The sequence below is a fragment of the Panulirus ornatus genome, chromosome 12 (assembly GCF_036320965.1).
Source record: "Panulirus ornatus isolate Po-2019 chromosome 12, ASM3632096v1, whole genome shotgun sequence".
Classification (NCBI taxonomy): domain Eukaryota; kingdom Metazoa; phylum Arthropoda; class Malacostraca; order Decapoda; family Palinuridae; genus Panulirus; species Panulirus ornatus.
The window spans coordinates 35,375,976-35,403,872 of record NC_092235.1 but is presented as its reverse complement, the minus strand read 5'-3'; the positions used below and the strand labels follow the sequence as shown (position 1 = coordinate 35,403,872).

The 27,897-nt window shown below is 42.6% G+C and overlaps 1 protein-coding gene across 1 annotated transcript in view; it reads right to left on the bottom strand.

Annotated features, from left to right (window-relative positions):
- Positions 1–27,897, bottom strand: part of LOC139751734 (uncharacterized) — a 208,014-nt gene that overhangs the window by 106,417 nt on the left and 73,700 nt on the right. Inside the window, exon 4 of the mRNA XM_071667287.1 lies at positions 2,982–3,118. Within this exon, the coding sequence (XP_071523388.1) occupies positions 2,982–3,118 (137 nt within the window). The remainder of the gene's footprint in view (positions 1–2,981; positions 3,119–27,897) is intronic.

Sequence of the window (27,897 nt, the reverse complement as noted above, 5' to 3'; positions counted from 1 at the left end):
TGGTAGGGAGGCATTAACTATGACCAGGATGGTAGCGAGGCATTAACTATGACCAGGATGGTAGGGAGGCATTAACTATGACCAGGATGGTAGCGAGGCATTAACTATGACCAGGATGGTAGCGAGGCATTAACTATGACCAGGATGGTAGCGAGGCATTAACTATGACCAGGATGGTAGCGAGGCATTAACTATGACCAGGATGGTAGGGAGGCATTAACTATGACCAGGATGGTAGCGAGGCATTAACTATGACCAGGATGGTAGCGAGGCATTAACTATGACCAGGATGGTAGCGAGGCATTAACTATGACCAGGATGGTAGCGAGGCATTAACTATGACCAGGATGGTAGGGAGGCATTAACTATGACCAGGATGGTAGCGAGGCATTAACTATGACCAGGATGGTAGGGAGGCATTAACTATGACCAGGATGGTAGCGAGGCATTAACTATGACCAGGATGGTAGCGAGGCATTAACTATGACCAGGATGGTAGCGAGGCATTAACTATGACCAGGATGGTAGCGAGGCATTAACTATGACCAGGATGGTAGGGAGGCATTAACTATGACCAGGATGGTAGCGAGGCATTAACTATGACCAGGATGGTAGCGAGGCATTAACTATGACCAGGATGGTAGCGAGGCATTAACTATGACCAGGATGGTAGCGAGGCATTAACTATGACCAGGATGGTAGCGAGGCATTAACTATGACCAGGATGGTAGGAGGCATTAACTATGACCAGGATGGTAGCGAGGCATTAACTATGACCAGGATGGTAGCGAGGCATTAACTATGACCAGGATGGTAGCGAGGCATTAACTATGACCAGGATGGTAGCGAGGCATTAACTATGACCAGGATGGTAGCGAGGCATTAACTATGACCAGGATGGTAGCGAGGCATTAACTATGACCAGGATGGTAGGGAGGCATTAACTATGACCAGGATGGTAGCGAGGCATTAACTATGACCAGGATGGTAGCGAGGCATTAACTATGACCAGGATGGTAGCGAGGCATTAACTATGACCAGGATGGTAGCGAGGCATTAACTATGACCAGGATGGTAGCGAGGCATTAACTATGACCAGGATGGTAGCGAGGCATTAACTATGACCAGGATGGTAGCGAGGCATTAACTATGACCAGGATGGTAGCGAGGCATTAACTATGACCAGGATGGTAGCGAGGCATTAACTATGACCAGGATGGTAGCGAGGCATTAACTATGACCAGGATGGTAGCGAGGCATTAACTATGACCAGGATGGTAGGGAGGCATTAACTATGACCAGGATGGTAGCGAGGCATTAACTATGACCAGGATGGTAGCGAGGCATTAACTATGACCAGGATGGTAGGGAGGCATTAACTATGACCAGGATGGTAGCGAGGCATTAACTATGACCAGGATGGTAGCGAGGCATTAACTATGACCAGGATGGTAGGGAGGCATTAACTATGACCAGGATGGTAGCGAGGCATTAACTATGACCAGGATGGTAGGGAGGCATTAACTATGACCAGGATGGTAGCGAGGCATTAACTATGACCAGGATGGTAGGGAGGCATTAACTATGACCAGGATGGTAGGGAGGCATTAACTATGACCAGGATGGTAGCGAGGCATTAACTATGACCAGGATGGTAGGGAGGCATTAACTATGACCAGGATGGTAGGGAGGCATTAACTATGACCAGGATGGTAGCGAGGCATTAACTATGACCAGGATGGTAGGGAGGCATTAACTATGACCAGGATGGTAGGGAGGCATTAACTATGACCAGGATGGTAGGGAGGCATTAACTATGACCAGGATGGTAGCGAGGCATTAACTATGACCAGGATGGTAGCGAGGCATTAACTATGACCAGGATGGTAGCGAGGCATTAACTATGACCAGGATGGTAGCGAGGCATTAACTATGACCAGGATGGTAGGGAGGCATTAACTATGACCAGGATGGTAGGGAGGCATTAACTATGACCAGGATGGTAGCGAGGCATTAACTATGACCAGGATGGTAGGGAGGCATTAACTATGACCAGGATGGTAGCGAGGCATTAACTATGACCAGGATGGTAGCGAGGCATTAACTATGACCAGGATGGTAGCGAGGCATTAACTATGACCAGGATGGTAGCGAGGCATTAACTATGACCAGGATGGTAGCGAGGCATTAACTATGACCAGGATGGTAGCGAGGCATTAACTATGACCAGGATGGTAGCGAGGCATTAACTATGACCAGGATGGTAGCGAGGCATTAACTATGACCAGGATGGTAGCGAGGCATTAACTATGACCAGGATGGTAGGGAGGCATTAACTATGACTAGGATGGTAGCGAGGCATTAACTATGACCAGGATGGTAGGGAGGCATTAACTATGACCAGGATGGTAGCGAGGCATCAACTATGACCAGGATGGTAGCGAGGCATTAACTATGACCAGGATGGTAGCGAGGCATTAACTATGACCAGGATGGTAGCGAGGCATTAACTATGACCAGGATGGTAGCGAGGCATTAACTATGACCAGGATGGTAGGGAGGCATTAACTATGACTAGGATGGTAGCGAGGCATTAACTATGACCAGGATGGTAGGGAGGCATTAACTATGACCAGGATGGTAGCGAGGCATTAACTATGACCAGGATGGTAGCGAGGCATTAACTATGACCAGGATGGTAGGGAGGCATTAACTATGACCAGGATGGTAGCGAGGCATTAACTATGACCAGGATGGTAGGGAGGCATTAACTATGACCAGGATGGTAGCGAGGCATTAACTATGACCAGGATGGTAGCGAGGCATTAACTATGACCAGGATGGTAGGGAGGCATTAACTATGACCAGGATGGTAGGGAGGCATTAACTATGACCAGGATGGTAGGGGGAGACACTACAGACAAGTGGTGAAGCAAGGATATCCTCAGTGAAGGAAGTGCTCATGATGAAGGTCAACGTACGGAAGCAGATGGGGTGTGACTTGTCCCATGCTTGACTACCCAGTTTCATTTGACCTGTGTTGTGGTCACATCGCAACATCGTCACGCGCTGGTGTCTGGATGTGTGGTAACCAGGGTTACACCTCACTCGACAGCCACTGGAAAAAAAGATAAGTGACGTCATTAAATGCAAACAATATTTGATCTTATATGACTTTTTCATTAAATCTAACTGACGTACAATGGCTCGGTGTAGTGGTTGACGTACACTGACTTTGTGTAGTGGCTGACGTACACTGACTTGTTGTAGTGGTAGACATACACTGACTTCCTGTAGTGGTTCAAATACACTGACGTGGTGCAGTGGTTGACTTATTGTTACTTGGTGGAGTGGTTGACGTACACTAGATTGGTGTAGTGTTGACGCACAGTGACTTAGTGTTGTGGTTGACTACACTGACTTAGTGTAGTGGTTGACGTACAAATACTTTATTTAGTGGTTGATATACATTAAGTTGGTGTAGTGGTTGACATACACTGACTTGGTGCAGTGGTTCACGTAGACTAACTTGCTGTATTACTTTACGTACATTGATCTGGTGTAGTGGCTGACGTACAGTGAATTGGTGTCGTGGTCGATATACACTGACTTAGTGAAGTGGGTGACGTACACTAACTTGTGGTAGTGGTTGCCGTACGTAGTACGGCAACCACTTGATGTAGTGACTGACGTACACGGAACTGATGTAGTGCTTGACATACACTGACTTGGTGCAGTGGTTGAGGTACACTGATTTGGTGTAGAGGTTGAAGCACACTGACTTGGGGTAGTGTTGACGTACAATGACCTGGTTTGGTGGTTGATGTACGCTGATATGGCGTAGTGTGACGTAAACTGACATGGTGTAGTGTTGACGTACACTGACTTGGCGTAGTGGTTGACATACACTGACTTGGTTTAGTGGATGAAGTAAATTGACTTGTTGTAGTGGGTGACATACACTAACTTGCTTAAGTGGTTGATGTACACTGACTTGGCGGAGTGTTGACGTACACTGCCTTGGTGTAGTGTTGACGTCCTCTGACTTGGCATCGTGGTTGACGTACAATAACTTGGTGTAGTGTTGACTTACACTGACTTGGTGTAGTGTTGACATACTCTGACTTGATGTTGTGGTTGACATACACTGATTTGGTGTAGCGGTTGACGTAAAATGACTTAGTGTAGTGGTTGATGTACATTAACTTGATGTAGTGGTTGACGTACACTTACTTGGCGAAGAGGTTGACATACATTCACTTGATTTAGTGGTTGACGTACAAAGACTTGGTGTTGTGGTTGATGTACAAAGACTTGGTGTAGTGGTTGACGTACAAAGACTTGGTGTAGTGGTTGACGTACAAAGACTTGGTGTAGTGGGTGATATATAAGTTCTCTTAGTGTTGTGGTTGACGTACGCAGACTTTTTGTAGTGATTGACTTACACTAACGTGGTGCAGTGGTTGACATTTAATGACTTGGTGTAATTGTTGACGTACACTGACTTGGTGTAGTGATTATCTTACACTAACCTGGTGTATTGGTTGACGTACATTGACTTGGTGTAGTGGCTGACGTACAATGAATTTGTGTCATGGTTGACGTACACTTAGTTGGTGTAGTGGCTGACGTACACTAATTTGGTGAAGTGGTGGACTTACATTGACTTAACGTAATGGTTGACGTACACTGAATTGATGTAATGGTTGACATACACTGACATGGTGTAGTGGTTGACGTAAACTGACGATGTAGTGGTTGACGTACACTGATTTGGTGTAGTGTTTACATACACTGACTTGGTGTAGTGGATGAGGTACACTGACTTGGTGTAATGGTTGATGCATACTGATTTGGTGTAGTGTTGACGTACACTTATTTTGTGTGGTGGTTATCGTAAACTGACTTGGTGTAGTGGTTGACGTACACTGAACTGGTGGAGTTTTGACGTACACTGACTTGATGTAGTGGTTGACGTACGCTGACGGTGTAGTGTTGACGTTCAATGACTTGGTGTAGTGGTTAAGGTAGACTGACTTGATGTATTGGTTGACGTAAATTGGCTTGGTGTAGTGGTTGAAATACACTGATCTGGTGTAGTGGTTGCCATACCCTGACTTGGTGTAGTGTTGACGCACACTGAGTGATGTAGTTGTTGACGTTGACTGACTTGCTTTAGTACTGACGTAGACTGACTTGGTGTAGTGTTGACGTACACTGATTTGGTGTAGTGTTGACGTACTCTGACTTGGTGAAGTGGTTGACATACACTGACTTGGTACAGTGGTTGACGTAAAAAGACTTGGTGTGGTGGTTGACGTTCACTCACTCGCTATATTGGTTGACATGTGGTGAGTTGGTGAAGTGGTTGACGTAGAAAGACTTGTCGCAGTGGTTTTTGTACATTAAATTGGTGTGGCTGTTGACGTGCAGTGACTTCCTGTAGTAGTTGACATACATTGACGTGGTGCAGTGGTTGTCGTACACTGATTTAGTGTAGTGGTTGACGCACACTGACTTGGTGTAGTGTTAACGTCACTGACTTGGTGTCGTGTTGACGTATACTGACTTGATGTAGTGGTTGACATGCACTGAGTTGGTTAGTGGTTGATATACAAAGACTTGGTGTAGTGTTTGATATACATTAACTTGGTGTAGTGGTTGACGTATACTTACATGAAGTAGTGGTTGACATACACTGACTTAGTGATGTGGTTGACGTACACTAACTTGATGTAGTAGTTGACGTTGAATGGTTCGGTGTAGTGGTTGAAGTACATTGACTTGGTGTAGTGGTTGACGTACACTGACTTGGTGTAGTGGTTAGCATACACTGACTTGGTGTAGTGGTTGACTTTCAATGACTTGTTGTAGTGATGATGTACACTGACTTGGTTTAGTGGTTGACGTACACTGACTTGGTGTAGTGTTGACGCACACTGACTTGCTGTGGGGATTGACGTACACAGACTTGGTGTAGTGCTGACCTACACTGAATTGCTGTAGTGGTTGACGCAAAAAGACTTGGGGTAGTGGATGACGTACATTTACATGAAGTAGTGGTTGACATACACTGACTTGGTGATGTGGTTGACGTACACTAACTCGGTGTAGTGGTTGACGTTGAGTGGTTCGGTGTAGTGGTTGAAGTACACTGACTTGGTGTAATGGTTGACTTACACTGACTTGGTGTAGTGGTTAACATACACTGACTTGGTGTAGTTGTTGACTTACAATGACTTGCTGTAGTGATGATGTACATTCAGTTGGTGTAGCGGTTGACGTACACTGATTTGGTGTAGTGTTGACGCGCACACTGATTTGGTGTGGTGATTGACGTACACAGACTTGGTGTAGTGCTGATGTACGCTAAATTAGTGTAGTTTTTGACGTGGGTGTAGCGTGGACATAGAGTGACCTGGTGTAGTGTTTACGCACACTGACTTAGTATAGTGGTTGACGTACACTGAAATGGTGCAGTGGTTGACGTGAACTAACTTAGTGTAGTGGTTGACGTAAATTGACCTGGTGTAGTACATGTGGCACACCGACTTGGTGTCGTGGTTGACATACACTGACTTGGTGTAGTGGTTGACGTACTTTGACTTGGTGTAGTACTTGACGTACACTGAACTGATGTATTTATTGACATACACGTACTTGGAGAAGTGGTTGGGTGTACAATGACTTGGTGTAGTTGTTGAAGTACACTGATTTGGTGTAGTGTTGACATAGACTGAGTTCGTGTAGTGGTTGACGTACACTGACATGGTGTAATGGTTGACATACATTGACTTGGTGTTGTGGTTGACGTACACTACCTTGGTGTAGTGGTTGACGTACACTGAATTGATGTAGTGGTTGACATACACCTACTTGGTGTAGTGGCTGAGGTACACTGACTTAGCGTAGTGGTTGACGTACATTGACTTGTGTAGAGTTGATTTACACTGACCTCGTGTAGTGGTTGACGTAGAATGACTTGGTGCAATGACTGACGTACAATGACTTGGTGTAGTGATGACTTCACTAAATTGATGTTGTGTTGACTTACACTGACTTGGTGTAGTGGTTGACGTACACTGATTTGGTGTAGTGGTTGGCGTACAATGACTTAGTGTAGTGGCTGATATACACTGACTTGGTGTAGTGGTTTACGTACATTGACATGGTGTGATGGTTGGCATAAACCAATGTGGTGTAGTGGTTGACGTACACTGTCTTGGTGTAGTGGTTGACGCAAACTGGCTCGGTGTAGTAGTTGACGTACCCTGACTTTGTGTAGTGGTTGACATACACTGTCTTGGTGTGCTGGCTGACGTACGCTAACCTGGTGTAGTGAGTTACGTACAAAGACTTGGTGTAGTGGTAGATGTACATTAACTTGGGGTAGTGGTTGACGTACACTGACTCGGTGTAGTGGTGACATACACTGACCTGGTGTTGTTTAAACACATTTACTTGGTGTAGTGGTTGACGTACACTGAATTGATGTAGTGGTTGGCATACACCTACTTGGTGTAGTGGTTTTACGTACACTGACTTGGTGTAGTGGATGACGCACACTGGAATGGTGTCGTGGGTGATATACAGTGACTTGGTGTAGTGGCTGAAGTACACTTAGTGTAATGGTTAACGTACATCGACTTGGTGTAGTGGTTGACGTACACCGAACTGATGTAGTGGTTTACATACACCTATTTGGTGAAGTGGTTGAGGAACATTGACTTGGTGTAATGGTGGAAGTACAATGATTTGGTGTAGTGTTGACGTACACTGACTTTGTGAGGTGGTTGACGTACACTGACTTGGTGCAGTAGTTGTCATACACCTTGGTGTAGTCTTGACGTGCACCGACTTGATGTACTGGTTGATATACAGTGACTCGGTGGAGTGGTTAACGCACAAAGACTTCGTGTAGTGGTTGATATACATCAAGTTGTTGTAGTAGTAGACGTACACTAACTTAATGTGGTGAGTGACGCAAGCTGATTGGGTGTAGTGGTTGACGTACACTGACTTGGTGTAGTGGTTGATGTACGCTGGCTCGGTGTAGTGGTTGACCTACAATGACTTGGTGAAGTGAACGACGTACACTGACTTTGTGGAGTTGTTAACATACACTGTGTTGGCGTATTGGTTGATGTCCTTTAACTTGATGTAGTGGTTGACGTACACTGACTTAGTGTAATCTTACGTACAGTGACTTGGTGTAGTGGTTGATGTACCCTGGCTCTGTGTAGTGGTTGACCTACTGGTTGATATACAGTGACTCGGTGGAGTGGTTAACGCACAAAGACTTCGTGTAGTGGTTGATATACATCAAGTTGTTGTAGTAGTAGACGTACACTAACTTAATGTGGTGAGTGACGCAAGCTGATTGGGTGTAGTGGTTGACGTACACTGACTTGGTGTAGTGACTGACGTACACAGACTGTGTGTAGTTGTTAACGTACACTGTATTAATGTATTATTTGATGTACTTTAACTTGGTGTAGTGTTGATGTACACTGACTTGCTTTAATGTGTGACGCACAGTGACCTGGTTTAGCGGTTGACGTACACTAACTTGATGAAGTGGTTGACGTGCATAGAATTGGTGTAATGGCTGACATACACAGACTTTGTGTGGTGGTTGATGTACCCTAACTTGTTGTAGTGGTTGACGTACATTGACTTTGTGCAGTGATCGACGTACACTGAATTGATGTAGTGGTTGACATGCACTGACTTGGTGTAGTGGTTGAGTTACACTGACTTCGTGTAGTGGTTGAAGTACAAAGACTTGGGGTAGTGTTGACGTACAATGACTTGGTTTGGTGGTTGAAGTACTTTGATTTGATGTAGTGATTGACGTAAACTTACTTGGTGTTGTGTTGACGTACAATAACTTGGTGTAGTGTTGACGTACATTAACTTGGTGTAGTGGTTGACGTACATTGAATTGGTGTAGTGGCTTTCCTACACTGCATTTGTGTCTTAGTTGACATACACTTACTTGGTGCAGTGGTTGACGTATATTGACTTGGTGTAGTGGTTGACGTAAGCTGAATTGAGGTTGTGGTTGTCATACACTGACTTGGTGTAGTGGTGAGGTAAACTGACTTGGTGCGGTGGTTGATGTAACTGACTTGGTGTAGTGGGTGACTTACACTGACTTGGTTCAGTGGTCGACGTACACTGACTTGGTGTAGTGGTTGACGTACACTGAATTGGTGTAACGTTGAGGTACATTGACTTTGTGTAGTAGTTGACGTACACTTGGTGTGGTGTAGTGTTGATGTAAACTGACTTGGTGTAGTGGTTGAAGTACACTAACGTGGTGTAGTGGTTGATGTAAATTGGATATGTGTAGTTGGTTGACATACGCTAACGTGGTGTAGTGGTTGGCGTAAACTGATTTCCTTTAGTGTTCACGTACACTGACTTGGTGTAGTGTTGATGTATACTGAATTGCTGTAGTGTTGACGTACACTGACTTGGTGTATGGTTGACGTACACTAAATTGATGTAACGTTGAGGTACACTGACTTTGTGTAGTAGATGACGTACACTTGGTGCAGTGTAATGTTGATGTAAACTGACTTGGTGTAGTGGTTGAAGTACGCTGAATTGGTGAAGTGGTTGATGTAAATTGGGTATGTGTAGTGGTTGACATACACTAATTTGGTGTAGTGGTTGACGCACACTGACTTGGTGTAGTGTTGACATACACTGATTTGGCTCTCTGGTTGACGAACAGAGACTTGGTGTAGTGATAACGTACACTAAATTGCTGTAGTGGTTAACGTGCACTGACTTGGTGTAGTGATTGACGTACACTGATTTGGTGTAGGGGTTGACGTACACTACTTGGTGCAGTGTTGACGTACACTGACTTGGTGTAGTGGTTGACGTACACTGATTTGGTGTAGGGGTTGACGTACACTACTTGGTGCAGTGTTGACGTACACTGACCTGGTGTAGTGTTGCCGCACACTGCCTTGGTGTAGTGGTTGACGTATAATGACTTGATATAGTGTTAACGTACACTGACTTGGTTAGTGTTGCCTACACTGACTTAGTTTAGTGGTTGACAAAACTGACCTGGTGTAGTGGTAAGCGAACAAAGACTTGGTGTATTTTTTATTTACATCAACTTGGTGTATTGATTGACGTACACTAACTTAGTGTAGGGGTTGACGTACACTTACTTGGTGTAACGTTGAAGTACAGTTACTTGGTTTAGTGTTAACGTACACGGACTTGTTGTAATGGTTGACGTACAGTGACGTGTAGTATAGAAGTACACCGGCTTGGTTTAGTGTTGCCTACACTGACTTGGTGTAGTGGATGACCTACAAAGAGTAGGTTTAGTGTTTGATGCGCAATATCTTGGTGTAGTGGTTGACGTACAATAACTTGGTGTAATGGTTTACTACAGTCTTTTCGCAGTGGTTGATATACACTGGCTTGGTGTAGTGGTTGACGTACACTGAATTGTTGTAGTGGTTGACATGCACTAACTTAGTGTAGTGGGTAACGTAAAATCACTCGATGTAGTGGTTGGTTGACATACACTTACTTGGTGTACTTGTTGACATACAATAAGTTGCTCTAGTGGTTGGTGTGCACTTACTTGGTATAGTGGTTGATGTACATTACCTTGGTGTAGTGTTGACGTACAGTTACATGGTATTGTGGTTGACGAACAATGACTTAGTGTATTGGTTGGCGTACACTCCTCGGTGTAGTGGTTGACGTACTCTGACTTGGTGTAGTGGCTGACGTACACCGACTTCGCGTAGTGTTTGGCTTACCCCGTCTTGGTGTAATGGTTGACGTACACTAACTTGGTTTAGTGGCTGACATACAGTGACTTTGTGTAGTGGTTGACATGCACTGATTTGTTGTAGTGGTTCATATACTTGACAGTGTAATGTTTGATGTATACTAACTTGGTGTAGTGGTTGACACCCTGTGACTTGGTGTTGAGGTTGACTTACACTGCCTAGCCGTAGGGGTTGAGGTACACTAACTTGGTGTTGTGGTTGATATACATTAATTTAGTGTAGTGGGTGATGTATACTGATTTGGTGCAGTGGTTGAAATACACTGATTGGTATAGCAGTTGTCGTACACTGACTTGGTGTAGTGGCTGACATACGCTGACTTGGTGTACTGGTTGACGTACATTGAACTGATGTCGTGGTTGACATATACTAACTTGGTGGTTGACGTACATTGACTTTTATGTAGTGGTTGGTGTTCATTAACATTGTGTAGTGATTGTCATACACCTAATTAGTGTAGTGGTTAACATACACAGACTTGGTGTAGTGGTTGACAAACACTTACTTAATGTACTGGTTGTTGTACACTAACTTGGTGTAGTTGTTGACAAATGCTGACTTAGTGTAGTGGTTGTTGTACACTAACTTGGTCTAGTGGTTGACGTACACTGACTTGGTTTACTGGTTGACGTAAATTGAACTGTTTTCGTGGTTGACATACACTGATTTGGTGTAGTGGCTGTCGTACACTAACTTGGTGTAGTGGTTGACGTACATTGACTTTTTGTCGTGGTTGATGTATATAACATTGTGTAGTGATCGTCATACACCTGATTAGTGTAGTGGTTAACATACACAGACTTGGTGTAGTGGTTAACATACACAGACGTGGTGTAGTGGTTGAGGTACAATGATTTGGTTTTGTGGTTAACGTACACCGACTTGTAGTGGTTGACGTACACTGACTTCATGTAGTGTTTGACGTACACTGACTTGGTGTAGTGGTTGACGTACACTGTCTTGGTGTAGTATTTGACATACATCATCTCGGTGTCGTGGTTGACGTACACTGACGTGGTGTAGTGTTGACATACACTGACGTGGTTTAGTGCTGACCTACAGTGTCTTAGTGTAGTGGATGACATACAAAGACTTAGTGTAGTGGTTGATGAACATTAACTTGGTGTAGTCGCTGACGTATAATGACCTGATGTAGTGGCTGACTTACAAAGACTTCTTGTAGTGGTTGAGGTACATAAACTTGGTGTAGTGGTTTGATTTCACTGACCTCCTGTAGTGGCTGATATACATTGACGTGGTGTGGTGGTTGACGTATACTGACGTGGAGGAGTGGTTGACGAATATTAACTTGGTGTAGTGTTGACATATACTGACTTCCTATAGTGTTGACGCACGCTAACTTGGTGTAGTGGATGATATACACTGACTTGGTGTAGTGGTTGACATACGAAGATGTACATCAATTTTGTGTAGTAGTTGACGTACACTGACTTGTTTAAGTAATTGACATACACTGAATTGGTGTAGTAGTTGACTTACACTGACTTTTGTATTGGTTGACGTACATGGCCCAGTGCAGTGGTTGACGTAGACTGACATGGTGCAGTCTTGACGTACACTGACATGGTGTAGTGGTTGACGTACAGTTACTTGGTGTAATGCTGACATCACTGTCTTGGTGTTGTGCTGCCTTACACTGACTTGGTCTACTGGTTGATATACACTGACTCGTTGTGGTGGTTGACGTACAAAGAATTTATGTATTGGCTTAAGTACATTAGATTGGCGCAGTGGTTGACGTATACTGACCTATGCCAGTGGTTTACATGCACCGACTTGGTGTAGTAGTTGACTTACACTGAATTTTTTAGTGGTTGACGTACAGTGGCTTAGTGTAGTTATTGATGTACACTGACTATGACTTGATGTAATGGTTGACATACACTGACTTCTTGTAGTGTTGACGTACACTGGCTAGTTGTAGTGGTTGTCATACAGTATCTTGGTGTAGTTGTTGACGTACACTGACTTGAAGTAGTGTTGACGTACACTAACGTGGTGTAGTGTAGACGTACGATGACTTGGTGTAGTGGTTGACGTATATTGACTTTGCGTAGTGGCTGACGTACACTAATTTGGTGTAGTGGTTGACTTGCATTGACTTGATGTAGTAATTGACGTAATTTGAATGGGTGTAGTGGTTGACATGCACAGAACTGGTGTAGTGGTTGAGGTACACTGACATGGTGTAGTGTTTGACGTACACTTACTTGGTGTATTGTTGACGTACACTGACCTGCTGTGGTGATTGACGTATACTAACTTGGTGTTGTGGTTGACGTACGCTGACTTGGTGTAGCCTTGACGTATACTGACTTGGTGTGTTGGTTGACGTACACTGATTTGTTATCGTGTTGATGTACACTCACTTGGTGTAGTTGATGTACACTGACTTGGTGTAGTGGTTGACGTACAAAGACTTGATGTAGTGGTTGATGTACACTAACTTGGTGTAGTGGTTGACGTACGCTGACTTGTTGTAGTGGTTGAAATACACTAATTTAGTGTAGAGGGTGACGTACAATCATTGTGTGTAGTGGTGTAATGGTTGATTTGGTAGGTAGGAGATCGGCTCTTCGTTTGTGGTACTCAACTGAAAATCAGACGGTCTTGGTAGATCTATTATAAAAAATATGTACGTACATCTGTAGTAGTCTGGATTATAGTCTTATAACACACTACGACACACACTAGTGAGCAGTGTGATGAGGCTGGCCTGTGTCCCTTCAGGTAACACTGGAGTCCGTCAACACCCATGCAACAACGTGTTCAAACAACAGATCAGCTCTTACGTGTTCAAACATCAGATCAGCTCTTACGTGCTCAAACATCAAATCAGCTGTTACGTGTTCAAACAACAGATCAACTCTTACGTGCTCAAACAACAGATCAACTCTTACGTGTTCAAACAACAGATCAGCTCTTACGTGCTCAAACAACAGATCAGCTCTTACGAGTCCAAACATCAGATCAACTCTTACGTGTTCAAACAACAGTTCAGCTCTTACGTGTTCAAACATCAGTTCAGCTCTTACGTGCTCAAACATCAGATTAGCACTTACGTGTTCAAACAACAGATCAGCTCTTACGTGTACAAACAACAGATCAGCTCTTACGTGTTCAAACAACTGATCAACTCTTACGTGTTCAAACAACTGATCAACTCTTACGTGTTCAAACATCAGATCAACTCTTACGTGTTCAAACAACAGATCAACTCTTACGTGTTCAAACATCAGATCAACTCTTACGTCTTCAAACAACAGATCAACTCTTACGTGTTCAAACAACAGATCAACTCTTACGTGTTCAAACAACAGATGAGCTCTTACGTGTTCAAACAAGAGATCAGCTTTTACGTGCTCAAAGAACAGGTCAGCTCTTACATGTTCAAACAACAGATCAGCTCTTACGTGCTCAAACAACAGATCGGCTCATACATGTTCAAACAACAGGTCAACTCTTACGTGCTCAACCAACAGATCGGCTCATACATGTTCAAACAACCGGTCAACTCTTACGTGCTCAACCTACAGATCAACTCTTACGTGCTCATACAACAAATCGGGTCATACATGTTCAAACATCAGACCATCTCTTACGTGTTCAAACAACAGATCAACTCTTACGTGTTCAAAGAACAGATCAACTCTTAAGTGTTCAAACAACAGATCAGCTCTTACGTGCTCAAATAACAGATCAGCTCTTACGTGTTCAAACATCAGATCAGCTCTTACGTGTTCAAACAACAGATCAGCTCTTACGTGTTTAAACATCAGATCAACTCTTACGTGTTCAAACAACTGATCAACTCTTACGTGTTCAAACAACTGATCAACTCTTACGTGTTCAAACATCAGATCAACTCTTACGTGTTCAAACAACAGATCAACTCTTACGTGTTCAAACATCAGATCAACTCTTACGTCTTCAAACAACAGATCAACTCTTACGTGTTCAAACAACAGATCAACTCTTACGTGTTCAAATAACAGATGAGCTCTTACGTGTTCAAACAAGAGATCAGCTTTTACGTGCTCAAAGAACAGGTCAGCTCTTACATGTTCAAACAACAGATCAGCTCTTACGTGCTCAAACAACAGATCGGCTCATACATGTTCAAACAACAGGTCAACTCTTACGTGCTCAACCAACAGATCGGCTCATACATGTTCAAACAACCGGTCAACTCTTAGGTGCTCAACCTACAGATCAACTCTTACGTGCTCATACAACAAATCGGGTCATACATGTTCAAACATCAGACCATCTCTTACGTGTTCAAACAACAGATCAACTCTTACGTGTTCAAAGAACAGATCAACTCTTAAGTGTTCAAACAACAGATCAGCTCTTACGTGCTCAAATAACAGATCAGCTCTTACGTGTTCAAACATCAGATCAGCTCTTACGTGTTCAAACAACAGATCAGCTCTTACGTGCTCAAATAACAGATCAGCTCTTACGTGTTCAAACATCAGATCAGCTCTTACGTGTTCAAACAACAGATCAGCTCTTACGTGTTTAAACATCAGATCAACTCTTACGTGTTTAAACATCAGATCAACTCTTACGTGCTCAAACAACAGATCAGCTCTTACGTGTTCAAACAAGAGATCAGCTCTTACGTGTTCAAACATTAACAGTGGTTCATGAGAACCACAGTTAATGTCAAGTGATTAACAGTGGTTCATGAGAACAGTGAGTTCGTGGGAACATTCTATGTGATGCATTTAGCTATATGTCACTCACAGTAAAATGATAATAAATAGCTAATGAAAAATTGATGGCATGTGTGCGTGAGTCTTACATTTTGCTGGGCCACAACCTGGCTCAAGCTCCTGCCAGCCATGATAAGTTATGGTCACACATGAAATAGTGTTGAATATAAAAATGCAAAAGAGAAGCAAATTATAGTTAGTTACAAGAGTTATCCTTTACATCATCTAAGTATGCTTGAGAGCAAGGGTAACTACTGTGTACTAAAATTAGAGTACCCATGAAATTACATTTATAACATTTGCACTGAATTTTGAAAGGGCAATATACATATATATATATATATATATATATCCCTGGGGATAGGGGAGAAAGAATACTTCCCACGTATTCCCTGCGTGTCGTAGAAGGCGACTAAAAGGGAAGGGAGCGGGGGGCTGGAAATCCTCCCCTCTCGTTTTTTTTTTTTTTTCTTTTTTTTTTTTTTCCAAAAGAAGGAACAGAGAAGAGGTCCAGGTGAGGATATTCCCTCAAAGGCCCAGTCCTCTGTTCTTAACGCTACCTCGCTATCGCGGGAAATAGCGAATAGTATGAAAAAAAGAAATATATATATATATATATATATATATATATATATATATATATATATATATATATATATATATATATATATATATATATATATATATATATATATATATTGCTTTGTCGCTGTCTCCCGCCCCTTCGAGGTAGCGCAAGGAAACAAACGAAAGAAATGGCCCAACCCACCCCCACACACATACACACACACACACACGTCCACACACGCAAACATACACAGCCACACATCCCAACGTACACACATATATACACACACAGACACACACATATACATACATGCACACAATTCACACTGTCTGCCCCTACTCACCCCCATCGCCACCCCGCCACACACGGAATAACATCCCCCTCTCCCCTCATTTGCGCGAGGCAGCGCCAGGAAAAGAGAACAAAGGCCCCATTCGCTCACACTCAGTCTCTAGCTGTCATGCAATAATGCCCGAAACCACAGCTCCCTTTCCACATCCAGGCCCCACACAACTTTCCATGGTTTACCCCAGACGCTTCACATGCCCTGATTCAATCCATTGACAGCACGTCGACCCCGGTATACCACATCGATTCAGTTCACTCTATTCCTTGCCCTCCTTTCACCCTCCTGCATGTTCAGGCCCCGATCACTCAAAATCTTTTTCACTCCATCTTTCCACCTCCAATTTGGTCTCCCACTTCTCCTCGTTCCCTCCACCTCCGACACATATATCCTCTTGGTCAATCTTTCCTCACTCATTCTCTCCATGTGCCAAAACCATTTCAAAACACCCTCTTCTGCTCTCTCAACCACACTCTTTTTATTTCCACACATCTCTCTTACCCTTACATTACTTACTCGATCAAACCACCTCACACCACATATTGTCCTCAAACATCTCATTTGCAGCACATCCACCCTCCTGCGCACAACTCTATCCATAGCCCACGCCTCGCAACCATACAACATTGTTGGAACCACTATTCCTTCAAACATACCCATTTTTGCTTTCCGAGATAATGTTCTCGACTTCCACACATTCTTCAAGGCTTCCAGGATTTTCGCCCCCTCCCCCACCCTATGATTCACTTCCGCTTCCTTGGTTCCATCCGCTGCCAGATCCACTCCCAGATATCTAAAACACTTTACTTCCTCCAGTTTTTCTCCATCCAAGCTTACCTCCCAGTTGACTTGACCCTCAACCCTACTGTACCTAATAACCTTGCTCTTATTCACATTTACTGTTAACTTTCTTCTTTCACACACTTTACCATCTCAGTCACCAGCTTCTGCAGTTTCTCACATGAATCAGCCACCAGCGCTGTATCATCAGCGAACAACAACTGACTCACTTCCCAAGCTCTCTCATCCACAACAGACTGCATACTTGCCCCTCTTTCCAAAACTCTTGCATTCACCTCCCTAACAACCCCATCCATAAACAAATTAAACAACCATGAAGACATCACACACCCCTGCCGCAAACCTACATTCACTGAGAACCAATCACTTTCCTCTCTTCCTACACGTACACATGCCTTACATCATCGATAAAAACTTTTCACTGCTTCTAACAACTTGCCTCCCACACCATATATTCTTAGTACCTTCCACAGAGCATCTCTGTCAAATCTATCATATGCCTTCTCCAGATCCATAAATGCTACATACAAATCCATTTGCTTTTCTAAGTATTTCTCACATACATTCTTCAAAGCAAACACCTGATCCACACATCCTCTACCACTTCTGAAACCACACTGCTCTTCCCCAGTCTGATGCTCTGTACATGCCTTCACCCTCTCAATCAATACCCTCCCATATAATTTACCAGGAATACTCAACAAACTTATACCTCTGTAATTTGAGCACTCACTCTTATCCCCTTTGCCTTTGTACAATGGCACTATGCAAGCATTCCGCTAATTCTCAGGCACCTCACCATGAATCATAAATACATTAAATAACCTTACCAACCAGTCAACAATACAGTCACCCCCTTTTTTAATAAATTCCACTGCAATACCATCCAAACCTGCTGCCTTGCCGGCTTTCATCTTCCGCAAAGCTTTTACTACCTCTTCTCTGTTTACCAAATCATTTTCTCTAACCCTCTCACTTTACACACCACCTCGACCAAAACACCCTACATCTGCCACTCTATCATCAAACACATTCAACAAACCTTCAAAATACTCACTCCATCTCCTTCTCATATCACCACTACTTGTTTTATATATATATATATATATATATATATATATATATATATATATATATATATATATATATATATATATATATATATATATATATATATATATATATATATATATATATATATATATATATATGTATATATATATATATATATATATATATATTATATTATATTTCTTTATTATACTTTGTCGCTGTCTCCCGCGTTTGCGAGGTAGCGCAAGGAAACAGACGAAAAAAATGGCCCAACCCCCCCCCCCATACACATGTATATACATACGTCCACACACGCAAATATACATACCTACACAGCTTTCCATGGTTTACCCCAGACGCTTCACATGCCTTGATTCAATCCACTGACAGCACGTCAACCCCGGTATACCACATCGCTCCAATTCACTCTATTCCTTGCCCTCCTTTCACCCTCCTGCATGTTCAGGCCCCGATCACACAAAATCTTTTTCACTCCATCTTTCCACCTCCAATTTGGTCTCCCTCTTCTCCTTGCTCCCTCCACCTCCGACACATATATCCTCTTGGTCAATCTTTCCTCACTCATTCTCTCCATGTGCCAAAACCATTTCAAAACATCCTCTTCTGCTCTCTCAACCACGCTCTTTTTATTTCCACACATCTCTCTTACCCTTACGTTACTTACTCGATCAAACCACCTTACACCACACATTGTCCTCAAACATCTCATTTGCAGCACATCCATCCTCCTGCGCACAACTCTATCCATAGCCCACGCCTCGCAACCACACAACATTGTTGGAACCACTATTCCTTCAAACATACCCATTTTTGCTTTCCGAGATAATGTTCTCGACTTCCACACATTCTTCAAGGGTCCCAGAATTTTCGCCCCCTCCCCCACCCTATGATCCACTTCCGCTTCCATGGTTCCATCCGCTGCCAGATCCACTCCCAGATATCTAAAACACTTTACTTCCTCCAGTTTTTCTCCATTCAAACTTACCTCCCAATTGACTTGACCCTCAACCCTACTGTACCTAATAACCTTGCTCTTATTCACATTTACTCTTAACTTTCTTCATTCACACACTTTACCAAACTCAGTCACCAGCTTCTGCAGTTTCTCACATGAATCAGCCACCAGCGCTGTATCATCAGCGAACAACAACTGACTCACTTCCCAAGCTCTCTCATCCCCAACAGACTTCATACTTGCCCCTTTTTCCAAAACTCTTGCATTCACCTCCCTAACAACCCCATCCATAAACAAATTAAACAACCATGGAGACATCACACACCCCTGCCGCAAACCTACATTCACTGAGAACCAACCAATCACTTTCCTCTCTTCCTACACGTACACATGCCTTGCATCCTATATATATATATATATATATATATATATATATATATATATATATATATATATATATATATATATATATATATATATATATATATATATATATATATATACACTGAATAACAAAAGTATATCATATAAATTAAATGACAAAATTGAAGAGAACAAAAATCCAAACAACTCATTGAGGATATATTATTCTGAAGTCAAAGTTTTCCCTAAGTTAGGAAGTTTTGCTGTAACTACTTTCTGAATATCTAATGTGGGTGTAGGAAATTCTGTATTAGTCACTCTATGTCGCATACGACGATATAAGATTAACACTGTAAATAGCAATATCAGTGCAATAGACAATGAAATTCCAGATGTATGTGGTGTGCACTCAAAAGGAACAAAAGCCAAAACATCCATAGGGGAATCTAAATTGTCTTCAACTTTAAATGGAAGATGTTGAATCTTTACTTCACCAAGGAGTGAGAAATTAATGTTATGGGGGATTCATTCTATACTCGGGATAATTCTATTAATTTGTCCAAAGTAATAATCATGAGTGCCGAACAATTTGAAATTGGGACTGATAGGAGTACATTGTGTTCCTGACTGTGTCCAAGAAACAAAGAAGATTTGGGTTGGTTAGGTGGGCAATGAATAAGAACATTTTGTGGGTGTGGGACAAACATTACATAATTATGGTCCAGACTCTCATTCCAAGGTTCATTAACAACAATTTCCTTAAAGGAACAAGGATTAAGAACACTTTTTGTGGTCCAAAAAGTAGTTGGTACTCACATGAATTTGTTTATATGGCAATAAAAACCATAGTATTGGGAGGGCAAATCAAGTTGTCAAGCAATGGTTTGTGGCACAATGCTAAATTATCCAAGGAGGGATGTGCAATCAACGAGGAATTAACATTATATAAGAGAAAGTTATTAGCAAGAATGATAATTTTGGTATCATGGTGTAGTGGATGACATACAGTGACTTGGTGTAGTGGTTGACTTACCTTGTCATGGTGTAGTGTTGACGTACATTAACTTAGTATAGCGGTTGATTTACATCAACTTAGCGTAGTGGCTGATGTATACTGATTTTGTGTCGTGGTTAGATTACACTGACTTGGTGTAGTGGTTGACGTACACTGAATGATGTAGTGTTGACAAATGCTGACTTAGTGTAGCAGTTGTTGTACACTAACCTGGTGTAGTGGTTGACGTACACTGACTTGTAGATGTTGACGTACACTGGATTGGTGTAGTGGTTGACATACACTAACTTGGTGTAGTGGTTGACGTACACTAACTTTGTGTAGTGGTTGACATATAGTATAGATTTGGTGTAGTGGCTGGCGTATATTGAATTGATGTCGTGGTTGACGTACACTGATTTGGTGTTGTGGCTGACGTACACTAACTTGATGTAGTGATCGACGTACATTAACTTGGTGCAGTGGTTAATGTACATTAGCTTTTTGCAGTGGTTGTCGTACACCGAACTATTGTAATGGTTAACATACACAGACTTGATATAGTGGTTGAGACACAATGACTTGGTTCAGTGGTTGACGTACACTGAATTGGTGTAGTGGTGAGCGTACACTGACCTGGTGTAGTGGTTGACGTTCACTGACTTGGTGTAGTATTTGACATACATTATGTTGGCGTGGTGATTGACGTAAACTGACTTGGTGTAGTGTTGACATGCACTGAAGTGGTGTAGTGTTGACTTACACTGACTTGGTGTAGTGGTTGACGTACCCTTGATTGGTGTAATGTTGACGCACTCTGACTTGGTTTGATGTTGACGTACACTGACTTGGTGTAGTGTTGACGTACACTGATATGGTGTAGTGCTGACCTACACTGACTTGGTGTAGTGGTTGAAATACAAAGACTTAGTGTAGTGGTTGATGTACATTAACTTGGTGTAGTCGTTGACGTATAATTAATTGGTGTAGTGGATTGACATACACTAACTTGGTGTAGTGGTTGATGTGCATTAACTTGGTGTAGTGTTTTACGTACACTGACTTCCCGTTGTTGTTGATATATATATTGACGTGGTGCGGAGGTTGACGAATACTGACGTGGTGTAGTGGTTGGCGTACGGTGACTTGGTGTAGTGTTAACGTACACTGACATGGTGTAGTGATTGATATACACTGACTTGGTATAGTGGTTGACGTACACCAACTTATTCAAGTAGCTGACATACACTGAATTGGTGTAGTAGTTGACTTACACTGACTTTTGTATTGGTTGACGCACACTGGCTCGGTGCAGTGGTTGACGTACACTGACTTGGTGTAGCGTTGAAGTACACTGACATGGTGTAGTGGTTGACGTGCATTCACTTGGTGTAATGTTGACGTCACAGTCTTGGTGTAGTGTTGACTTACACTGACTTGGTGCACCACTTGGTGTGGTGGTTGGCGTACAAAAACTTGGTTTAATGGTTGAAGTACATTAACTTGGTGTAGTGGTTGACGTATACTGAGTTGTGCTTATGGTTTCCAGGCACTGACTTGGTGTAGTGGTTGACCTATACTGATTTTGTAGTGGTTGCCGAACACTGGCTCAGTGTAGTGTTTGATGTACAGTGAATTGGTGTAGTGGTTGACGTCCAAGGACTTAGTGTATCGATTGACGTACATTGACTTGGTGTAGTGGTTGACGTACGTTGACTTGGTGTAGTGTTGACGTGCATTGCCTTTGCGTAGCGGTTGACTAACGATGACTTGGTGTAGTGGTTGACGTACACTGACCTACTGTAGTGATTGATATACAGTGACTTCGTGCGGTGGTTGACGTATACTGACGTGGTGTAGTGGTTGACGATCATTGAATAGGTGTAGTGTTGACGTACACTGACTCGGTGTAGTGTTGATGTACAGTGACTTGGTGTAGTGGTTGATACACACCGACTTGGTATAGTGGTTGGCATACAAAGACTTGGTGTAGTGGTTGATGTACACTAATTTGGTGTAGTGGTTGACGTACAATGACCTTCGCTAATGATTGACATACACTTACTTGGTGTAGTGATTGCCTTGCACTGATTTTTGTAGTGGTTGACGCTTGGCGTCGTGGTTGACGTACACTGACTTAATGTACTGATTGACGTACAATGACTTGGTGTTGTGGTTGACGTACCCTGACTTGGTGCAGTGGTTAACATATCCTGACTTGATGTTGTGGTTGATGTCCACTGACTTGGTGTAGTGGTTATGTACATTAACTTGGTGAAGTGTTGAAGTACGCTGACTTAGTGTAGTAGTTGACTTACATGACTTACTCTTATTGTTGATGTAAACTGTTTTGGTATAGTAGTTGACGTACACTGACTTGGTGTAGTGTTTGACATACATTGACTTGGTGTAGTGGTTGACGTACACTGACTTAGTTTAGTGGTTGACGTACAATAACTTGGCGTATTGGTTGACGTACACTGGATTGGTGTTGTGGTTGACGTACTTAAGTTTGGTGTGGTAGGTGACGTAAAGTGACTTGGTGCATTGCTTGACGTATACTAACTTCGTGTAGTGGTAGACGTGCAGTGAACTGGTGTAGTGATTGACTTACACTGAATTGGTATCATGGTTGACATAAATCGATTTGATGTATTGATTGAACTACACTCACTTGATGTAGCGGTTGACGTATACTGACTTTGTGTAGTGGTTGACGTACACTAATTTGGTGTAGTGTTTGACGTATATTGACTTGATGTAGTGGTTGACGTACACAGAATTAGTGTAGTGGTTGACATACACAGAACTATTGTTGTAGTTGAGGTACACTAACATGGTGTAGTGTTTGACGTACACCTACTTGGTGTATTTGTTAACATTCACTGTCTTGGTGTACTGGTTGATGTACTTTAACTTGGTGTAGTGGTTGACGTACAGTAATTTGGTGTAATGGTTGACATACACTGTCTTTTTGCAGTGGTTGATATATACTGGCTTGGTGTAGTGGTTGACGTACACTGAATTATTGCAGTAGTTGACATATACTAACTTAGTGTATTGGGTAACGTACAATCACTCTGTGTAGTGGTTGATTACATACACTTACTTGGTGTACTTGCTGACATACATTGACTTGTTGTAGTAGTTGATGCTCACTGACTTGGTGTAGTGGTTGATGTGCAATAACTTGTGTAGCGTTGACGCACACTTTCTTGGTATAGTGGTTGACGTACACAAACTTGGTGTATTGGTTGATGTACACTCCTCGGTGTAGTGGTTGACGCACTCTGACTTGGTGCAGTGGCTGACGTACACTGACTTCGTGTAGTGTTTGGCTTACCCCGTCTTGGTGTAGTGGTTGACGTACACTGACTTGGTAGTGGTTGACATACAGTGACTTTGTGTAGTGGTTGACATGCATTGATTTGTTGTATTGGCTAATGTACTTGAATTGGTGTAATGTTTAATGTACACTAACTCGGTGTAGTGGTTGACGTACAATGACTTGGTGTAGTGGTTGACTTATACTGTGTTGGTTTAGTGGCTGAGGTACGCTAACTTGGTGTAGTGGTTGATGTACATTAACTTAGTGTAGTGGTTGCTGTATACTGATTTGGAGTGGTGGTTGAAATACACTGACTTGGTGTATTGGATGACGTACACTGAGTACGTGTAGTGGTTGAAGTACAAAGACGTGGTGTAGTGGTTGAAGTACAAAGACATGATGTAGTGGTTGACGTACATTAACTTGGAGTAGTGGTTGACGTACACTGACTTCCTCAGCCTGTTGACATACACTGACTTGATGTAGTGGTTAATATATGTATTGGCTCGGTGTAGTGGTTGACGTACACTGACTTGGTGTAGTGGTTGACCTCTCTGACTTAGTGTAGGGGTTGACGTACACTCTCTTATTGTAGATGTTGACGTATACTAACTTGGTGTAATGCTTGATGTACATTAACTTGGTGTAGTGGTTGACGTATGCTGATTTGGTGTACTGGCTGACGTACACTAACTTGGCGAAGTGACTGACGTATACTGACTTGGTGTAGTGGTTGACATATAATGACTTGGTGTTGTGGTTGAGGGACAAAGACTTGGTGTAGTGGTTGATAAACATTAACTTAGAGCAGTGGTTGACGTACACTGACTTCCGGTAGTGGTCGATATACACTGACTTGATGTTGTCGTTGAAGTATACTAGCTCAATGTATTGGTTGACGCACACTAACTTGGTGTGGTTGTTGAATACACTGACTTGCTTTAGTGGTTGAAATATTCTGACCTGGTGTAGTGGTTGACGTACACTAACTTGGTGTGGTTGTTGAATACACCGACTTGCTTTAGTGGTTGAAATATTCTGACCTGGTGTAGTGGTTGACGTACACTAACTTGGTTTAGTGTAAGATGTACATTAACTTGGTGTAGTAGTTAACGTTTACTGACTTGGTGTGGTGGCTGACGTACACCTATTTGTTATTGTGTTTGACGTACTTGGTGTAGTGGGTGACGTACATTGAATTGGTGTCGTGGTTGACATACACTGACTTGTTGTAGTGGTGGACTAGACTGATTTGACGTAGTTGACGTACACTGATTTGGAGTAGTGGTTGATATACACTGACTTGCTGTGGTTGTTGAGGTACAAAGCCTTGGTGTAGAGGTTGATGTACATTAACTCCAAGTCGTGATTGACATACAGTGACTTCCTGTAGTGGGTGACATACACTGACTTTGTGTAGTGGTTGATGTACACTGGATCGGTGTAATGGTTGACGTATACTGACTTAGTGTGATGGTTGACTACACTGACTTGGTGTAGTGCTCACGCACATTGATTTGGTGTAGTGGTTGATAGACACTGATTTGGTACAGTGGTTGACATACGCTGACTTTGTGTAGTGGCTGACGTACTCTGGCATGTTGTACTGTTTGACGTACACTGTGTAGGTGTAGTGGTTGACATAAAACGTAATGGAGTAGTGGTTGAGTACACCGACTTGGTGTAGTGTTTAACATACGTTGTCTTGGTGTAGTGGTTGACATACGCTGACCTGAGGTAGTGGTTGAGGTCCAAAGACTTGGTGTAGTGGATGATGTACATTAACTTGGAGTAGTGGCTAGCGTGCACCGATTTCTTCTAGTGGTTGATATACACTGACTTGGTGTAGTGGTTAATGTACATTTGCTCGGTGTAGTTGTTGACGTACACTTACTTGGTGTAGTGGTTGACATACACTAACTTAGTGTAGTGGTTGACGTACACTAACTTGTTGTAATGGTTGACATACACTGACCTTGTGTAGTGATTGACGCACACTGACTTGGTGTAGTGGTTGATGTACACTGACTTGGTGTAGTGGTTGGTGTACATTGACTTGGTGTAATTTTTTCACGTACGCTGGCTGGGTGTAGTGGTTGACGTAAACTGACTTGGTGTAGTGTCTGACGTATACTGACTTGGTGTAATATTTGACATACACTGTCTTGGTTTGGTGGTTGACGTACACTAACTTGGTGTAGTGGTTGACGGACATTGACTTGGTGTAGTAGTTGATATACACTGGCTTGGTGTAATGCTTGACGTGCACTGACTTGGTGTAGTGGTCGACATACACTAACTTAGTGTAGTGGTTGACGTACACTTACTTGGTGTAATGGTTTGTTGATCTACAATGACTTGTTGTAGTGGTTGATGTACAATGACTTGCTGTAGTGTTTGATGTACACTGACTTGCTGTAGTGTTTGATGTACACTAATTTGGTGTAGTGTTGACGTACACTAACTTGGCGTTGTGGTTGACGTACATTGACTTGGTGTATTGGTTGACGTGCACTGGCTCTATGTAGTGGTTTACGTACACAGAGTACCTGGTGTAGTGGTTGACGTACACTTACTTGGTGTAGTGGTTGACATACACTGTCTTGGTGTAGTGGTTGACGTACACTAACTTGGTTTAGTGGTTGACATTCAATGACTTTGTGTATTGGTTGACATGTACTGATTTGTTGTAGTGGTTGATATACTTGATGTAGTGGTTGACGTACACTAACTTGGGGTAGCGGTTGATGAACATTGACTTGGTGTAGTGGTTGACGTACACTAACTTAGTGTAGTGGTTGACGTACATGGACTTGGTGTAGTGGCTGACGTACTCTGAATTGGTGTAATGATTGACATACACTAACTTGGTGTTGTGGTTGGTGTACATTGACTTGGTGTAGTGTTGACGTACACTAACTTGGTGTAGTCGTTGGTGTACATTGACTTAGTGTAGTGGCTGACGTACACTGACTTGATGTGTTGGCTGACGAACACTTACTTGGTGAAGTGGTTGACGTACACTGACTTGGTGTGGTAATGACGTACACTAACTTGGTGTAGTGGTTGACGCACACTGATTTAGTATAGTGGTTGACGTACACTGACTCGGTGTAGTTGTTGATGTATATTAAGTTGGTGTAGTATCGATGTACACTGACTTGGTGTAGTATCGACGTCTATTAACTTGGTGTAGTATCGACGTCTACTAACTTGGTGTAGTATCAACGTCTACTGACTTGGTGTAGTGTTGACGTCTACTAACTTGGTGCAGTATCGACGTCTACTAACTTGATGTAGTATCGACGTCTACTAACTTGGTGTAGTATCGACGTCTACTAACTTGGTGTAGTGTTGACGTCTACTAACTTGGTGTAGTGTTGACGTCTACTAACTTGGTGTAGTGTTGACGTCTACTAACTTGGTGTAGTGTTGTCGTCTACTAACTTGGTGTAGTGTTGCCGTCTACTAACTTGGTGTAGTGTTGACGTCTACTAACTTGGTGTAGTGTTGACGTCTACTAACTTGGTGTAGTGTTGACGTCTGCTAACTTGGTGTAGTATCGACGTCTACTAACTTGGTGTAGTATCGACGTCTACTAACTTGGTGTAGTGTTGACGTTTACTAACTTGGTGTAGTGTTGACGTCTACTAACTTGGTGTAGTGTTGACGTCTACTAACTTGGTGTAGTGTTGACATCTACTAACTTGGTGTAGTGTTGACGTCTACTAACGTGGTGTAGTGTTGACGTCTACTAACTTGGTGTAGTGTTGACGTCTACTAACTTGGTGTAGTGTTGACGTCTACTAACGTGGTGTAGTGTTGACGTCTACTAACTTGGTGTAGTGTTGACGTCTACTAACTTGGTGTAGTGTTGACGTCTACTAACTTGGT